Source organism: Dendrobates tinctorius, unplaced genomic scaffold (genome assembly GCF_039654945.1).
Source record: "Dendrobates tinctorius isolate UK_male_01 unplaced genomic scaffold, ASM3965494v1 ptg000029l, whole genome shotgun sequence".
NCBI lineage: Eukaryota > Metazoa > Chordata > Amphibia > Anura > Dendrobatidae > Dendrobates > Dendrobates tinctorius.
In genome coordinates this window covers 3,228,767-3,246,737 of record NW_027361697.1, presented here as the reverse complement: position 1 = coordinate 3,246,737, position 17,971 = coordinate 3,228,767, and the positions used below count along the sequence as shown (strand labels likewise).

Below are 17,971 nucleotides of genomic sequence, written 5' to 3'. Positions count from 1 at the left end.
AGAGAGTTGCACTCAGCATGCGGGACTTGGTTGCTGAGAGCTGGACTCAAGCATGCTGGACTTTTTGGCAGAAACTGGACTCATCTTTGGGACTCTGTTTACTGGGCAGCTGCAACTGGTGGTGGACTCTGCTCCAAGGCTGCACTATGGTGAAGGATCCAGTTATGGTGATGGATCCGGGTGGAGAAGATACAGGTGGTGGGCTCTGTTGCTAGGAGCGTACGCAACAGAGCAAAGCTAAGTGGTGTTTCCCCTGTATTGTCATTTTCCCTCATGTGTGTTTGGTGCAGTGGTGGGATTAGTTTCCGCACCGACCAATTCCCTAGTGAGGGTTTAGGTTCAGGGTGAGCTAGGGTTTTTAGGTTCCTGTGCGTCTCCCGGTGCGGAACCCACATAGGGAACGTTAGGAGTGCAGGGACACTGGCTCAGGGGAGTACAGGAGGTCTCCACTTCCCTATTCCCTATTGCAGGGCCCACCATTGTTAATGTTACCCAGATTCCCCTTTATTATTTAAATTCGCCTTACTGGAGGCGGGGTTTCTAGACTACTGTATGTATAACGTATAATACCTAAATTCGCCAGTTGGAGGCGGCATATCCAGTTGCACGTTTTATTATTTAAATTTGCCCCACTGGAGGCGCTGTATCCAGGGTCACGGGTGTCTTACGGGTTCGCCTTGCGGTACTCGCTGCGTCCAGACACATGACCGTGACACCTCTCAGTCCTATTTACTTAAATATTACTAAACTGTAATGCCAGACATTGGCACTAGAGAAGAGTGGCGCTGTGTCTGGAGAAAAAAAACCTTTTTTTTATTATAATTTATAAACTTAAAAATTGCAGTTCACGGTTAGTGTATGCTGAAAATGAATGATTTTATTATCTCAGGTCCTCCTCGTTGTGCCTAGATACGTTGATTAAATCTCTAATGTCATTGGAATATCCTTTCTCTGAATAGAATGAATATTTTTGCTAATGGGTTAAACTCTGACCCTTTTTTAAAAAAAAAAGTTTTAATATTTTTACCGTCCTCCCTTGCGAGCAGAAAATGTGCATCAAATCTATGATTGTGACCCCTGGAAAAAAAATTACCCTGGAGAATAATTAGCAGCCTATATAAGATGTTTGTATACCGTACGCAGCCCAGCTCCTGCGCGTCTGCATCGAATATGCGTTGTCTATAGGTTAACTGGGGACATAAAGCTACCTGATTATTTTTTTCTTTACAGTATTAATTGGCTTTCAGATCACATCTAGGAATAAAAAAAAAAGTCTAAAACACGGGGCAAATGCATTTACATGACTGCAGTTTGGACCAAAATACATTAGCAGCACTTTTGATCTAATCTATGAATCAATTTGCATCTGTTTGCTAGCAATTTGCAAGAGTTCTGTCCTGATGCTCTTCTCTGCAGCATAACTTTTATGTAAAAGAGCTAAGTTAAATTTTCCTAGTGTTCTTTGCCAGAATGACGTAAATTGGCGGACATTTGGTTTAGATGTTAAATGTGTTTCAACAAGGTATTGAAAGTATTGATTTAAAAGAACCAATCAGATTCATGTTAGGAACACCCATTGTACAGTTTTCTTAATATCCCTTATGCCCACGATTTGGGTCACTTGCAAGTCAGTTGGAAGTCCATGGCAAGTAAAAGTAGAATAAAGCAGCAGGTTGCACAGGCAACCAGATGCCCCCACTCTAATCTATGGTGCTGATAAAGACAGCTCCATTCAACTCCTCCTGCCCATGGTCTTAGGGTTAGGAGAAATATGGGAGAAGAGTTCCTCCTTTCTGGTGATTGGTGAGGATTCCACCAATCTAACAATTAATCACCAAGACGATGAATACTGTAGGTGACAATTTGTTATTTTTTAAATGGGATTTTGTGTTAAAAAACTCATTTTTTTAATACTCTCCTAGTTCTTATTCATCCTTAGAGTTTTTGATGCCACACTCGTTTGCATGTGAAAAAAGAGATGTTTTACTTTCACATCAAAATTAATGAGATTTCTAAAATCTCCTTGGCAAGGTGCATTTTCATTTCCTCCTGTTTTTTTTGTTCTGTGGTGCATTTTTTTACACTGCAGTTTTTTTTTCAATTGCGATCAAAACTTCTGAGCAACATAAAATGTCTAAAAAAACACAAAAAAACCAGTATAGGCTCTATAAGCTTGATATATTTGTTCTATAGGCAAAATAAAAGGGGGGGAATGTAGAGGGGAAAACAGGTAGGTGGGAAGGTCTACTTAAATACTTGGCCATGCAAAGGATGCACACAGCGCATGTGCTTGGTTTGAACAGATATTCTGTGCTGACAAACTTTAAAGTGGATTTTCAGGTGGAAGTTTTCAAAGTCTACAACAGAAAACTTCCTATGGGTATATTCACACTGAGGTTTATTATGTGTAATGATTTATGATTTTTTAGCTAATCGACTTCAAAATCCACATCAAAAAGTGCCCCAAATGCTCTCTGAATAGTCATTGAGATGGATTTTAAAGCAGATCTGCTTTAAAATCCATGTAAAAAAAAATCCTGTGTGAACATAGCCTTAGGATGATTTTAAAAAGCTTATTCCCGATTACACATGTAAAAATGATGGTGATCACCCGACATATGAACAAAACGTTGATTCATCAGGTGATTAGATCGCTTATGCTGGCAGAAAATTTGCCATTATCCTCAGCACATCACCCAGTGTAAGTAGTGCATGTGCTGCGGTAACATGATGTATGGGGGCAGAACAATCGTATTAATGATCATTCTCTTTCCATTAGTACTCGTCAGCTAGCATACGCCGAACAACTTGTATATAGTCAATAGATGCTCGTTAATAGGCTGACATCTAAATGGATCTGAAAGTGAATGTGTCATAAGGAAATGATCTATTGTTTATATTAGGTTTTTATTGTACATGTTTTTCTTTTTTTTTTTTTTTTACAAATTTGGGGATTTTTGTTTCCATGCCATTATCTATGTTAAGAGGCAAAATTAGTAATCTTGCAATTTTCCCAGTGGCGACAGGGGCGTTTTTAGACTTATACTTCCTGTCCTTTCAGGAAGAGTTTTTAGCAGGCTCATTATCATAACAGACAAAATTACAGTGACTGATGACACCGGTGGCGCCACTGAGGCTTCAGTCGCCACAGAGGTACTGCACCTTCTCCTAAGGTGTAGTGCCCCACCATCCAGGTAAGGTGGGAACTCCTGACCACGCTCCACACCTGCATTCCACACACAGGATAGTTCAGTGGGGCCACCTAACAGCTTCAGGCTGGGGGTTAGCAGAGCACCCTTCGTGGAACCCTGCTTTGTAACTCGAGATGTGCTGGGAGGCGGGTGGAGTGAGATGATACAAAAGAGTGGGAAGAGTGAGAGTTAGTTGGTTAGTTAGAGAGAGAGAGAGAAGAGTGAAGATGGGTGTCTGAAGGACGTGCTGCAGCAGGTCCCAGTGATCTGGGCTGCTGGCACGAGAAAGACCAGAGAAAGAGACTGATAAGATTGATAACCTAACCTTCCATAAGAGAGATAGAACAGATCGGAACGAAGGAGAATAGAAGGACGGTGGGAAGCTGGTTGAAGAAAGATATAGAACCCTTCCAGTCCAGAGCGCAAAGGCCGGGGCCCGGTCCCCGAGGTTGATTGGATCTTTATGTCCGGCAACAGATACCGGAGGAGTAGTGAGTCACTAATACCTTGCTCCCATCATAGACTTGGGACACAACAGCAACTGAATAGAGAGCCGGGACGCAGTGAGGAATCCCCGAAGCAGGCTACAGCTGTCTGTCATACAAGTAGAGACTAGGAACACCTAGAGAGAGGCATTCCAGGGTAACTAAGTACTGGAGTGCGTCGCACCTAAAGGCGCATTGGAGGAGTCGTTCAGTGAAGGTACATATTGGCGGAGTGTGGAAGGGAGAACCCTATCTGGCCTGGAGGTTGGCTGGAGCCCTGACCTGGAGAACACAGTACGGAGGCAGGCGTGTGTGTGAACTACAAACAGTGAGTAAAGCCTTGGAACCGCACACCCTGGTGTCCTCCAGTTATTCCAGCACCGCTACACCTGGGTAACAACATCTATACCATTCTGCGCATCTCCTCATCCATTGCACCTACACTGCCCTGGGACTACAGCTCCACCTGTGGGGAGCTACACCATCTTTGCTGCACCACACCATCAGTCCCAGCGGATCTGCATGCAGCGTTGGCTCAACATCTTACTTGCCAAACACCTCGGGTGGCGTCACAAACTATTCTAATAAACTTTAACACCATTAACATCACCGCCATTGATATTGGGCGCCCAGGGCCACGGACCGGGTCACTGCAGCTGTGACACATTCCCACCTTGACACCGGCCCGGTACCGAGTACCCCGCTGCCCTGAGTGTGAGAGGGCGACCCACACCTCTATAAGCAAATTGATAACACAGCATCCGCAAATCACAATAGGCGATGTCACACCTAACCTTGCTCCTTCTCCATAAGCATAGCTATTAGTTCAACTTAGGAGAGCAAATGGTCTGAGTGGGCCCCTAGCCAAGTAAGACAAACACACAGCAATAAATCACGCACCATTATGATAAATCGATAATCAGTATATAATAATAGCACATATTGGTGCAAAAAATAGGACCTATATATGAAGCCAATCGCATATCAAAGCTAGCACAAGAAAAAAGAGCGATCAAAGAAACCCACTTTTATTATAAAAATATAAATTTTATTATCTCATCAAAGAGAACATGAACATGGGAGAGACGCAAAGTGCATATGTGCATAGACAAAAAATATACCAAAAGGGTGCAGATAATACAGGGCATCAAAAAGTACTAAATATCTGAAAATCCATGTAAATAGTTACCGATTCCTTCAATATACATATCAATACATGGTTGCATCATGCAATGTGCTGGCCCACATAGCAATAAGTTTATAATGGTAATAATATAGCCACCACCGCACAACTGATCTTACCTATGTAATAATAACGATGCCCTGGGACCTGCACCCACCTCAACGCGCATTTCGGCGTTGCCTTCTTCAGGACGCCTCCTGACGAAGGCAACGCCGAAACGCGCGTTGGGGTAGGTGCAGGTCACAGGGCATCGTTTTTATTACATAGGTAAGATCAGTTGTGCGATGGTGGCTATATTATTACCATTTTATACTTATCGCTATGTGGGCCAGCACATTGCATGATGCAACCATGTATTGATATGTATTGATATGTATATTGAAGGAATCGGTAACGATTTACATGGATTTTCAGATATTTAGTACTTTTTGATGCCCTGTATTATCTGTACCCTTTTGGTATATTTTTTGTCTATGCACATATGCACTTTGTGTCTCTCCCATGTTCATGTTCTCTTTGATGAGATAATAAAATTTATATTTTTATAATAAAAGTGGGCTTCTTTGATTGCTCTTTCTTTTTCTTGTGTTACCCTAGCCAAGTAATCGTGATTACAACTATGGCATCACACCTTAATCGTGGGTACTACGGAACCTCAGCAGAACACTGTGCTGTTACTGAAAATAAATCTCTACACAAAGACCCAGTACTAATATTACCGCCCTATGGTGACCATACAGTAGTAGATACCAGTCTTGCAGATCATATAGGAGATTACAGTACAGTTATAGATGGTGACTTACAGCTGACGTTATTTCTGATGGAGTTGTTAACTTTTCCTGTCTTTTCCTTCTGGCCCAGACCGACATGACAACTTCTCCGACCAGGATTCGTCTGCAGAGATTACAACAAAGACATATCTGACTTCTCACATTTCCTGCACCGTCCCCATCTATTTCCAACCTGCTCAAACTCCTAATTCTACTGTCACCCCAACACTGAGCCGCTGCTGCTGTGGTCCAAAAATCATGCTCCTTTTACAGCCCCACATAATAATGCCCATCACTGTGCCATTTGCATAATAATAATGTCCCCTTTGTGCGCTCTAGATGTAAAATTGCGCCTAGAAAAAATTAATGCTCTGTGCTAGTGCCCTAGAAAATAGTGTCAAAATTTTGCCCCTAGAAAGTAATAATGCCCCTTGTGCACCTTTGATGGTCACAATACCCTGAGTAGCCCTAGAACCTGTAAACTCACAAGTTCAATGGATGCAAGAATTGTGAAGGTGATCTCAAAGAAGGGTTCCTATGTTAACATGTAACTTGGCCTGTTAGGATGTTTTGGAGTTAAATAGCTTTTTTGTTCAGTGAATGTGACCTCCTAATGCTGCAAATTCCACAAATGAGCATTTTCTGTTCTTTAAAACATATCAAATGTTTAGAAATTCTACTGTGTCTAATAATTTGGAACAGTACATTTTGAGTTTTTATTCATTTTGGAGATTATACTGTTATCATTGGGAGGTTTCGTCAATAAAATTCGATGTACAATCTAACGGGTGATGACTTTTATTAGACTGACTGTCATTTGCACCGACCATTTAGGAAAATCAGAGAAAAATTGCATAATAATTTGAAACATGGTGTAGTGTGTGGGAACAGGTAGGGACCTGTTCAGACTGGAGGAGCAGGGACAGATAAAGAGCCACAAGAAGTGGAACAAGAATGGAGCAGAACCGCAAGGTTGCGGAGCGTGGAGCAGAACAGAGCCGCTGGTTCAGAGCCGCTGATTGCAGTGCAGCGAGCTGAACCGCAAGAAACGTGAAGCAAGGGCAGAGCCGCAAGAGTGCGGAGAAAAGCCAGAGCCGCAAGAGTGCGGAGCAAAGGCAGAGCACGCAGGAATGCGAAGCAGGACGGAACCGCAGGTGTTATGAATGAGTCACCTTTGGAGGCAAAAACAGAAATACTAGCTAAGTCCAGAAAACCAGAGAAGTTGGCAGCTATCGGATTGCAGACCCCTGAACCTATCAACAACTAGCAGTAGCCATGGAGGGTTCCTACGGTGCCCTAGACCCCTCGATCACAGCCGGAGAACTAAATAGCCTAAAGACAGAAAGGGAAATCTAAACTGCCCCAGAGCAGACCCCAAAGCAATAGGCAGCCCCCAACATATAATGATGGTGAAGCAAGATGAAAAAACACACAGAAAGATAGGCTGAGCAAATGATGGGGCCCAAGCTAACTAAATAGGACAGGATAGAAAAGCTGCTGTCTGCAATCCGCCAAAATCCTATAAAAACAAGAGCCAACAGACTGATAGGGAAAAAAGCCCTGAAGACCTAGGCTTCAAAAAGACTATATCAGTACTCAGGTATTTTCTGAAGACAGAGCAAAAAAGAATTCAGCTCACCCCAGCAGGGAATGGCAGAAATCCAGAAAAACAAGGCAAAACAAAACCAAAACACAAATGCAAAAAGCAGAGCAGAAAACTTAGCTTTTGAGGAGCAGGAATCAGACTGGTCTCCTAGAATCCCTCAGAGAAATCACCAGCCAGGCAGAAGGGCGTCGGCTGCCTTATATCCAGTCAGCAATTCCCGTCACCCAGTCATCATCATCCAGCTCAGGTGTTTGGTAATCAGCCTCACTACCTTCCTTCACCAGAAAAGGGAGTTCATCAGACCTCAATGGTGAAGGGGAAAATGAACTCACAACAGTACCTCCCCCTTGAGGAGGGGTCACCGAACCCTCATCCACGCCACCAGGCGATCAGGGTGAGCCCGATGAAAGGCACGCACCAATCTTTTGGCATGAATATCAGAGGCAGAGACCCAGGAATTATCCTCCTGACCATAACCCTTCCACTTAACCAAATACTGGAGTCTCCGTCTAGCCAGACGGGAATCCAGTATCTTCTCTACCTTATATTCCATGTTACCTTCAACCAATACAGGGTCCGGAGGTGCCACCCCAGGAACTACTGGTTCAACAAACCTCTTCAACAAGGACTTATGAAACACATTATGGATTTTAAATGTGACAGGAAGAGCCAAACGAAAAGAGACCGGATTAATAATCTCCAAAATCTTGTAAGGTCCAATAAATCTAGGCTTAAACTTAGGAGAAGCCACCTTCATAGTGATATTTTTTGATGATAACCAAACCATATCACCAACCTTAAACTGGGGACCAATGGTCCTATGTCGGTTGGAAAACCGCTGGGCCTTTTCCTGGGAGAGAGATAACTTATCCACCACTTGGTCCCAGATCTGGTGCATTCTCTCCACCACAGTGTCAACACCTGGGTAGGCAGAAGGCTCCACCTGCCCTGAAGAAAATCGAGGATGAAACCCAAAGTTACAAAAAAAAGGTGACATCAAAGTGGCAGAACTAGCTCTATTATTTAAAGCAAATTCGGCCAAGGGCAAAAATGAAATCCAATCATCCTGATCAGCGGAAATAAAACATCTCAAATACGACTCCAAGGTCTGGTTGTTCTCTCCGTCTGCCCATTGGTCTGAGGGTGAAAAGCAGAGGAGAAGGACAACTGAATTCCCAGCTTGGAACAGAAAGTTCTCCAAAATCTAGACACAAACTGAACTCCTCTGTCAGATACAATGTTCTCAGGAATCCTGTGCAAGCGAACCACCTGTTGCAAAAACAGGGGCACCAACTCAGAGGAAGATGGCAACTTAGGGAGTGGTACAAGATGAACTATCTTAGAGAACCTATCACAAATCACCCAAATAACAGTCATTCTCTGAGAGACAGGCATATCAGAGATGAAATCCATTGAAATATGGGACCATGGCCTCCTGGGGACCGGCAAAGGCATCAACAACCCACTAGAGCGAGAGCAAGGTTTAGACCGGGAGCAAGTCCCACAAGACTGCACAAAATTCCTGACATCACGAGACAAGGTGTGCCACCAAAAAGACCGACTCACCAGATCTCTAGTACTAAAAATACCTGGATGACCAGCCAATGCAGAGCAATGAACTTCAGACATCACTCTCTTCTTCCACTGGTCAGGAACATACAACTTTCCACTGGGACAACGCTCAGGTTTGTCCTCCTGGAACTCTTCCAGAGCACGTCTCAAATCGGGCGAGATGGCAGAAAGAACTACCCCTTCGCCTAAGATGGTAGCAGGCTTGGTCACCACAGGAGAATCAGCAAAGAAGCTCCTAGAGAGAGCGTCAGCCTTGACATTCTTAGTGCCAGGAAGAAAAGAGACCACAAAATCAAAACGTGTAAAAAACAAGGCCCACCTAGCCTGTCTAGGGTTCAAGCGTTTGGCCGACTCCAGGTAAATCAAATTCTTGTGGTCAGTGAGGACCACGACTTGATGTTTAGCTCCCTCCAACCAATGTCTCCACTCCTCAAATGCCCATTTCATGGCTAACAGTTCCCGATTCCCCACATCATAGTTACGTTCAGATGGAGAGAACTTTCGGGAAAAGAAAGCACGGGGATTCATTTTAGATGTTACAGGATCCTTTTGGGACAAAACAGCTCCTGCACCAATCTCAGAAGCGTCCACCTCTACCTGGTACGGGAGTGAGACATCAGGTTGCCGCAAAACCGGGGCAGAAGTGAATCTTCGCTTCAGCTCCTGAAAGGAAGAAACAGCCTCCGTAGACCAATTCAACACATCAGCACCCTTCTTAGTCAGATCAGTCAATGGCTTGGCAATACTAGAAAATTTTGCTATAAATTTCCGATAAAAATTAGCAAAACCCAAAAACTTCTGGAGGGCCTTCAAAGAAGTGGGCTGAACCCAATCATAAATGACCTGTACCTTGGCCGGGTCCATTTCAATAGTTGACGGAGACAAAATAAATCCCAAAAATGAAATCCTCTGTACCCCAAAAAGGCATTTCGATCCTTTGACATACAGGGAATTCTCCCTCAAGATCCGGAACACAGTCCGAACATGTTCCACATGAGAATCCCAATCCTTGGAGAAGATCAAAATATCATCCAGATAGATAATCAAAAATGTATCCACAAAGTCTCGGAAAATGTCGTTCATGAAGCACTGGAAGACAGAAGGGGCATTAGTGAGCCCAAAAGGCATCACCAGGTACTCAAAAAGTCCCTCCGGAGTATTAAACGCCGTCTTCCATTCATCCCCATGCTTAATGCGGATAAGATTATACGCCCCGCTGAGGTCAAGCTTGGTAAACCAGCAAGCACCTTTAACTCTGGAGAATAGATCCGAAATCAGGGGTAACAGATACTGATATTTAATAGTAATTTTGTTGAGGGCACGATAATCAATACAAGGCCTTAATGAACCATCCTTTTTGGCCACGAAAAAAAACCCAGCACCTAAGGGTGAAGAGGATGGTCTAATATGACCCTTCTCCAACGCCTCCTTAATATAGGATCGCATAACCTCGTGCTCGGGTACAGATAAATTGAAGAGCCGACCCTTGGGAAATTTACACCTCGGGCTCAGTTCAATTGCACAGTCATAACTCCTATGAGGAAGCAAAGACGCAGACTCATTCTCACTAAATACATCATAAAAGTCCGACAAATAGTCAGGAACATCATGCGACTGAGGAGAGGTGGAAAAAAACGGAGCCTCACTAAGGGCACACCGACAACCCCAACTCACCACAGACACAGATTTCCAATCCAAAACTGGATTATGAATTTGCAACCAGGGAAACCCCAGAACAATGGTATCATGCAAATTATGCAACACCAAAAATCTGCAATTTTCTTGATGGTCTGGGGCAACCCGCATTACCACTTGGGTCCAAAGCTGAGGTTTATTTTTCACCAAAGGAGTAGCATCAATCCCCCTCAAAGGGATAGGCGTCCGCAGAGGTGTCATTGGAAATCCACAACGTTGTTTAGCAAAATCCAAATCCATTAGGTTCAGGGCTGCTCCCGAATCCACAAAAGCCTTGGCGGAAAATGTGGACAGGGAGCAGATCACAGTAATTGCCAGAAGAAACTTTGGTTGAACACCACCCACAGAAAACGTGTGTGCAAAACGTTTCTCTCGTTTAGGACAGACAGAAATAATATGCGAGGCATCTCCACAAAAAAATCACAGCTTATTACGCCTTCTGAACTCCTGACGTTGCTCCCTGGACAAAACTCTATCACATTGCATAGGTTCAGACACTTGTTCAACAGGTGGCAACACCTCTCGTGCAGTCCTGCGTTCACATAAACGCCGATCAACCTGAATGGCTTATGACATAGAATCGTCAAGACCAGAGGGAACAGGAAATCCCACCATAGTATCTTTTACGGCTTCTGACAAACCCTTCTGAAAGAGAGCTTCCAAGGCATTATCATTCCAGGTAGTAAGAACCACCCACTTTCGGTATTTTTGACAGTACAATTCTGCAGAATCTCGACCCTGGCTCAATGCCAACAGGGTCTTTTCAGCCTGATCAATAGCATTAGGTTCGTCACACAACAACCCCAAGGCTTGAAAAAATGCGTTCACATTAGTCAGAATAGGATCATCTGGTTTCAAAGAAAACGCCCAATCCTGGGGATCGCCACGCAGCAAAGAGATGACAATTTTAACCTGCTGCGCGGAGCTCCCTGATGAGTTAGGCTTCAAGGCAAAAAATAATTTACAACTATTTTTGAAATTCAAAAATTTAGACCGATCCCCAAAACCACATCAGGAGTAGGGATCTTTGGTTCAGCAGCATGTGAATGAGCAAGGTAGCTCGTGTGGAGCGAGCTGCTCCACACAATCAGACAATTGCTTTATCTCCATTGAGAGAAAAAAAATTCCCCCTACGGCCTCAGAGATATAGAGGAAAAATATACACACTTTTTTTTTTTTACAATTCTTTCCTGCTATTGAGTACCCTAGGATCTGCGGTATGGCTGGTGATTCTGTTATGAATGAGTCACCGTAGGAGGCAAAAACAGAAATACTAGCTAAGTCCAGAAAACCAGAGAAGTTGGCAGCTATTGGATTGCAGACCCCTGAACCTATCAACAACTAGCAGTAGCCGTGGGGGTTTCCTACGGTGCCCTAGACCCCTCGATCACAGCCAGAGAACTAAATAGCCTAAAGACTGAAAGGGAAATTTAAACTGCCCCAGAGCAGACCCCAAAGCAATAGGCAGCCCCCAACATATAATGACGGTGAAGCAAGATGAAAAAACACTCACACAGATTGGAAAATAGGCTGAGCAAATGATGGGACTAACTAAATAGGACAGGATAGAAAAGCTGCTGTCTGCAATCCGCCAAAATCCTATCAAAACAAGAGCCAACAGACTGATAGGGAAAAAAGCCCTGAAGACCTAGGCTTCAAAAAGACTATATCAGTACTCAGGTATTTTCTGAAGACAGAGCAAAAAGGAATTCAGCTCACCCCAGCAAGGAATGGCAGAAATCCAGAAAAACAAGGCAAAACAAAACCAAAACACAAATGCAAAAAGCAGAGCAGAAAACTTAGCTTTTGAGGAGCAGGAATCAGACTGGTCTCCTAGAATCCCTCAGAGAAATCACCAGCCAGGCAGAAGGGCGTCGGCTGCCTTATATCCAGTCAGCAATTCCCGTCACCCAAACATCATCATCCAGCTCAGGTGCTTGGTAATCAGCCTCACTACCTTCCTTCATGTGGAGCAAGACGGACCCGCAGGTATGCGGAGCAGGTGCAGAGCAGAGAACCACAGGTAGGCGGAACAAGTGCAGAGTAAGGAACCGCAGGTAGACGGAGCAGGTGCAGAGCAGAGAACCGCAGGTAGGCAGAGCAAATGCAAAGCAAGGAACCGCAGGTAGACGGAGCAGGTGCAGAGCAGAGAACCGCAGGTTGGCGGAGCAAGTGCAAAGCAAGGAACCAGAGCAGGCAGATGGAGAGGACACAAGGACAGCCACAGCAGGCAAAGGAGCCACAGACAAGGAGACTAACAGACAGAGGTTAGGACTGAGTACAGACAATGTCAGGTACAGGAACAGGATAAGATGGAGGAATAGAACACAGTACACACAAGGGCAGACACAGAGATAAATACAGGACAAGGACACAGGCCTGAGTATGCAGCCCTCAGGAGGGCGGAAACAAGACACAAGTGCATGGAAACAGATCTGGATATGCAGCCCCCAGAGAAGGCAGAAACAGTACAGGATCTGGCACTTCAGCAGCAAGACACTGACTGAGCCAGAGTGTTGCTCAGGCAGCTTCCACCGGGTGGAGCTGCCTTAAATATCAGAGGCCTCTTGGCAATTGGCTGGGGACACCATAGGCAGGTGCACACAGATTCCATAAGAACCAGAGCGTATCGGTACCGCCCCCCCTATTTACACAGCCAGGAAGTATGCAGAGAGCAGGCAGGAGGCAAGAGATATACAGCAAAGAGCCGGCAGCAGACAGAACTCACAGCATGGCCCGGAGTCGTGAGTAAGGCTGGTGGGAGATGGGAGGCCATACAGTGATGCTGGCAGGGTTGTTACATAACCATAATTCTTCTTAAGTGTCCACTTAACTGTTAATTTTATCTCCTGAGTCCCTCCATCTACAGCTCCCCTATACACAGTGTGATGCTCCTATACCTCCCCAGAGCATTATACAGGGAGATCGTGTCTTCCTGCTCTACTGCAGAGATTAACTATATTGGCATGCCAATGTGCATGTCAGTATAGTTAACAAGTATAAGTAGCTCCGAGTCCAGGGCCTGAGACGAACACACCGTTTGACCCCCGTTAGCTGCGCTACTGTCCCACTCCCTTCATAATGACCATTGCTAATGATCATTAGATGATTCAATAAAAAAAATAAGGTTGCAGTTTTTCCTTTGTGGCTATGTACATATGTTGTTTCCTTAAACAACAGGAAATTAGAGTCTAGGATAGCCCAAGTGGCTGGTGTGAAAATTGCAAGATCTAAAAATGTTATATGATTATAAAAAGTATTGTATTATCTAAAACAAGTATATAAAATATATTATATACAGTATATTATGTATATACAGATTGTGAAATATAAAAAAAAATCCAAAAATGTAAAAGAAAATATGTTTAATACAATAACCTGATTTAAACAGTAGTCATTTTCTGATTACACATTCTCTTTAAAGGTAGGATTGCTACACAACTTGAAAAAGTACAATAAGAAATAGTGCAATGAATACTTTCTAACTGTTTTCTAACTGAGCATAACATTTCTTATCTTTTTTATATACTTAGTTCTTAAGGGTCTTACAGAGGCAGGACACTGCTGTTATCTGACAGCTGGCATCTCCCTTGGCAAGATCTCTGAGAAATCAGACCGTCTAGTTCTGCTGGGCAGTAATCAAAAGTAAGTCTGCGACTGTACCGAGCACAATAACAATCACATAATGTACTTGCATGCTTGAGTATTCAACTACTTAAAAGGAGCTTATAGTTTTTGATAAATAATGCGAAAAAAAGAAAAAGTCAAACATGCAGAAGATGGCTAAAACATCTCATAAGCTTCAGTTTGCCACCACGGTTCCTGATATCAGCCATTGGGTTCCAGTGCTTATTTACATACATATTTACATAAAGGCCGCCGTATAGTTTAACTCATTAACGACTGAGGAATTTTCAATTTTGGGTTTTTTTTTTCTTCCTTTTCTTCCAAGATCCACAACGTTTTTTTTTAATTTTTCTGTTGACATAGCCATGTGAGGCTTTAACCATACAATTTAATTAAAAACTGGAAAAAAATCCAAGTGTGGTGAAACTGTTAAAGGAAACTGCTAAAGGAAATAAAAGTAAGTGAGCGGCCACCCGCAGCCCTCATTTCCTGTTGATTACTTAAAGGTCCAAAGGCGGTGAAAGTGACGCCGGCTCTGATTAGTCATAGCGCTCACTTGTCAAAACAAGCGCACGTGAGACCCATGGAATGCGAGTGCTGACAGTGCTGTTTTTTTTATTATTTTAACGGGGGCAAATATTCAGATTGAGAAGGGGCTGTCCTAGTATGGAAAACTGTTCTAACACCAGGATTCATAGGACTGAGCTAGGAAGTAGTTGCAGATTGTTTGCGGGAGAGATGAGATGACACAGAGAAGTGAAGTGGATGATGAAACAAGCTCCTATAATACATGTGGAAAGTGAAAGCTATGCTTCCTGAATACTCAGGCAGCACATGGCTGCCTGAGCCAGCCTTAAAAGGTTTGGAAAAACTAGTAAGCTAGCGTGGACTGGTACAACGGGAACCAGCCATAAAGAAAGGAAACAAGGTCCGTCACCCGAGCCAGTACAGGTGGCCGACACTAGTAGGGCAACCAATTTATGCTTTATTTCTTACTTTCTTTGCATTATGTTTTTATTATTACCGTAACTACACAGATTATAAAATGTGTTTCCAATGATTTTTGCAATCCAATGCCATAAGCTAAGTATTAAACTATATTTAAATTGACTCTATGTTATAAAAGCATTCATTACTTCCCAAAGTTGCTCTGGCAGCACAATCTCTAATCAGCAGAAATAATTCAAATACTGTCGTGCTTCTCTTTGACAAGCATTTGAAATAAACACAAGCGGAGAAAGGTGTGGATGTGATCCAAGGCCCTTGTTGTTGTCTGATGGACCTTTCTTCACAGCGTGGTGTCTGCATTGTCGACCTCCGTCGGCTGTAATTTCACATTGTATCTCGCAGGTGGATTTTCGACTGGAACAAAAATAACGATCTTGGTCGCTTTCAAATCAAATCTACAATTAACTTTATCTAAAAAATGATTGAAATGCCAGTTTTATAAATTATAGTATATGAATGACAGGAGAAGCACAGAGAGAGGCCCAAAATGGGATGAAAATTACACGTTTCATGTTTATTTTTTGACAAATTATACAAATTCTGAAAAATTTGGAAACGCAGAATATGAAGCATATAATGAATGTTTACCCAGAAAGTGTCAGATTTTCCACTGGGGGGCAATGTCTTGCTTTAGATTTGCTCTCACTATAGGAATATTATTAGATCTTTATGTCATATTTGTATTTTTCCTGTAATTTTTTTTTCTTGGATTCTTTGTGTGCGATTCATTGTCTGCAACCTCTGCTGTCCCCTTTGTACATCTATGTGATAGCTATCTTTTTTTTGATGCTCTCTTTCAGCCAGAGCTTTAAGAAGTTTGCCAGCACGGCGAACATCCAGCGCACGGAAATTTTGGAATACTGCCAAATTTTGGGAAAAATCAGTCATTTTATGCCCTCGTTCCAGGTACCGATTTCCTGTATAACCCTCAAAGACCTTATTTTTATCATATTTTTCCATACACAAAGAATTTCAGGTCGTTTATGACCGTTTGGTTTCTACGGCTTCTTTATCTTATTTGTATCGTGTGTCACACCTGCTTCTTAGACAGAAGAGTTAAAGATCTGTTGTAAGTGATGTAACTTCTCGTATGTTTCTCCTTATGCTTTTCTTTGCCTGCTTGGAACAGGCACATGTTCATCAGATTTGTTTTAACATCTTACATTTGGCAGCAGTGGATAGACTTTTTGTTTTCGATGTGTTTTACTTGCTTTGCGTCGGGCGTTCTCGTTGAGATTTTCCTTCTTTTTGTTCTGTTGGGTCAAATTTTCTGATAGAATCCAATGAAAAATGTTTGACCAGAGGTCCAACAAACAATAAATTTTCAAAAAGATTTAAGTTACACGTCAACTGATCAAATTATAATAAGAATGTCAAGAACACTGGTCGCTCAACATACGATGCCACGGACAGTACCGATCTGGCAAAGTGAATCATCACATTGGTTTGGGGACGAGAAGACAGCCATCAGAATTATGGACTGTAGACTAGAGTTGAGCAAATTTTTCAAAATTTGGTTCCGACTATGATCCAAGGTGAATTTTGTTTTTGCAATATTCGCCGAACACAATCAAACGTCATTGGAGTCAATGGAAGTAGAAATGACTTAATATGTTGGGAACCGATCATCAAACATAAATTCGTCACAAATAGGGTAACAATATGGCAAATTCAGATTCGGGACCAAATCCGAACATATTAGCTCAACTCTACTGTAGACATCTACCACTGATAATCTAAATGATTCATTATGGTTTTCCATTGTGTCCGTAAAAATTTTTTTTTCTCTCCATGATATTTTGATAAGCCGTCCAGCAAAAAAATAAAAAGTAAAGTTGACAACTTTTAACACATGCGCCAGGAATATATCCTGGTCTACATGCCGACACCTATATATCAAGCATAAACCAAAAGATATAAGCACCTGTCCGTCAGTTTTACATCTGAATCTTTTTTTTCTTTTTGTTCTACTTAGAAAAGAATTGCCTGCTATGTTTTTTTAAACACCCGATCTGAGCAACACAAAATTGGTATTCAGTGATTTTTCAAAAGTGTAGCATATAAACGAAACAAGTATGATTTATGTCAGGACTCTGTGTTTGGAGCGTAAGAATATTTTTTAGATAAATGCAATGAATGTGAATTCTAAATTCACAGTAAACAGAGCCTGATATTACTGTTCTGTCCCTGTGCTAGATATGCTACACTGCTAACTCATATGTACCGTCGGAGCTGGAGAAAGGGGGATTCTTTACCTGGGGAAATGTTTAGTGTGTAACTCTACACTAAAAATTGATAAAATGTGTTACCATTTACAAAGACCACACTTGGTTTGCCAGTACAGCATAGAGTGCATACAGTAGATAGTGGTGCTAAATCGTGTACTTTATGCCCATGTACCCTATTATCTGGGAGCTGTATAACTTTCCTATTACAGGCCTAAGAACTAACAGTCAGATACTTGCTAACTACCTGCGTATTGTGCCCTGCTCCGATGTCTGCTGGCAGAGACCACTCCTTCACTCAGTGCTTTCCGTCAGTGCCATGTTGATAGAGCAGGGGATTCTCATCCACTCTTCTCTGTTGATTGGGCGTGACTGCCAGCATTGTAGGGACGGTGACTTGACGGACGGACTAGTCAGAGAGAAGAAGGAAAGGTTTGCACAGTGTAGGTAGGGGTCAGTTATTACAGTGGGGAAACAGCTAGGAAAGTGTAGTGGACGTGCAGTACCTTGGGTTGACCATTAGATGGCAGGGAGGAGTGTGAGCAAAGGACTTGACATCAGCTTAGGGCTTTAGAAACCGTTGGTCATGGGGGGCGTGGTGACAGTGAC

General features: G+C 42.9%; 1 protein-coding gene across 6 annotated transcripts in view; it reads left to right on the top strand.

Moving 5' to 3' along the window:
* The window catches only part of SEC16B (SEC16 homolog B, endoplasmic reticulum export factor), a 236,747-nt gene that overhangs the window by 77,572 nt on the left and 141,204 nt on the right, over nt 1–17,971 (top strand). For all 6 annotated transcript variants that reach the window (XR_012231401.1, XM_073571295.1, XM_073571294.1 and 3 more), the window contains 2 exons: nt 14,036–14,147; nt 15,938–16,043. Coding sequence is in view for 5 of the 6 variants with exons in the window: in XM_073571295.1 (XP_073427396.1) it covers nt 14,036–14,147; nt 15,938–16,043 (218 nt within the window). In the remaining variant the exon portion in view is untranslated. The remainder of the gene's footprint in view (nt 1–14,035; nt 14,148–15,937; nt 16,044–17,971) is intronic.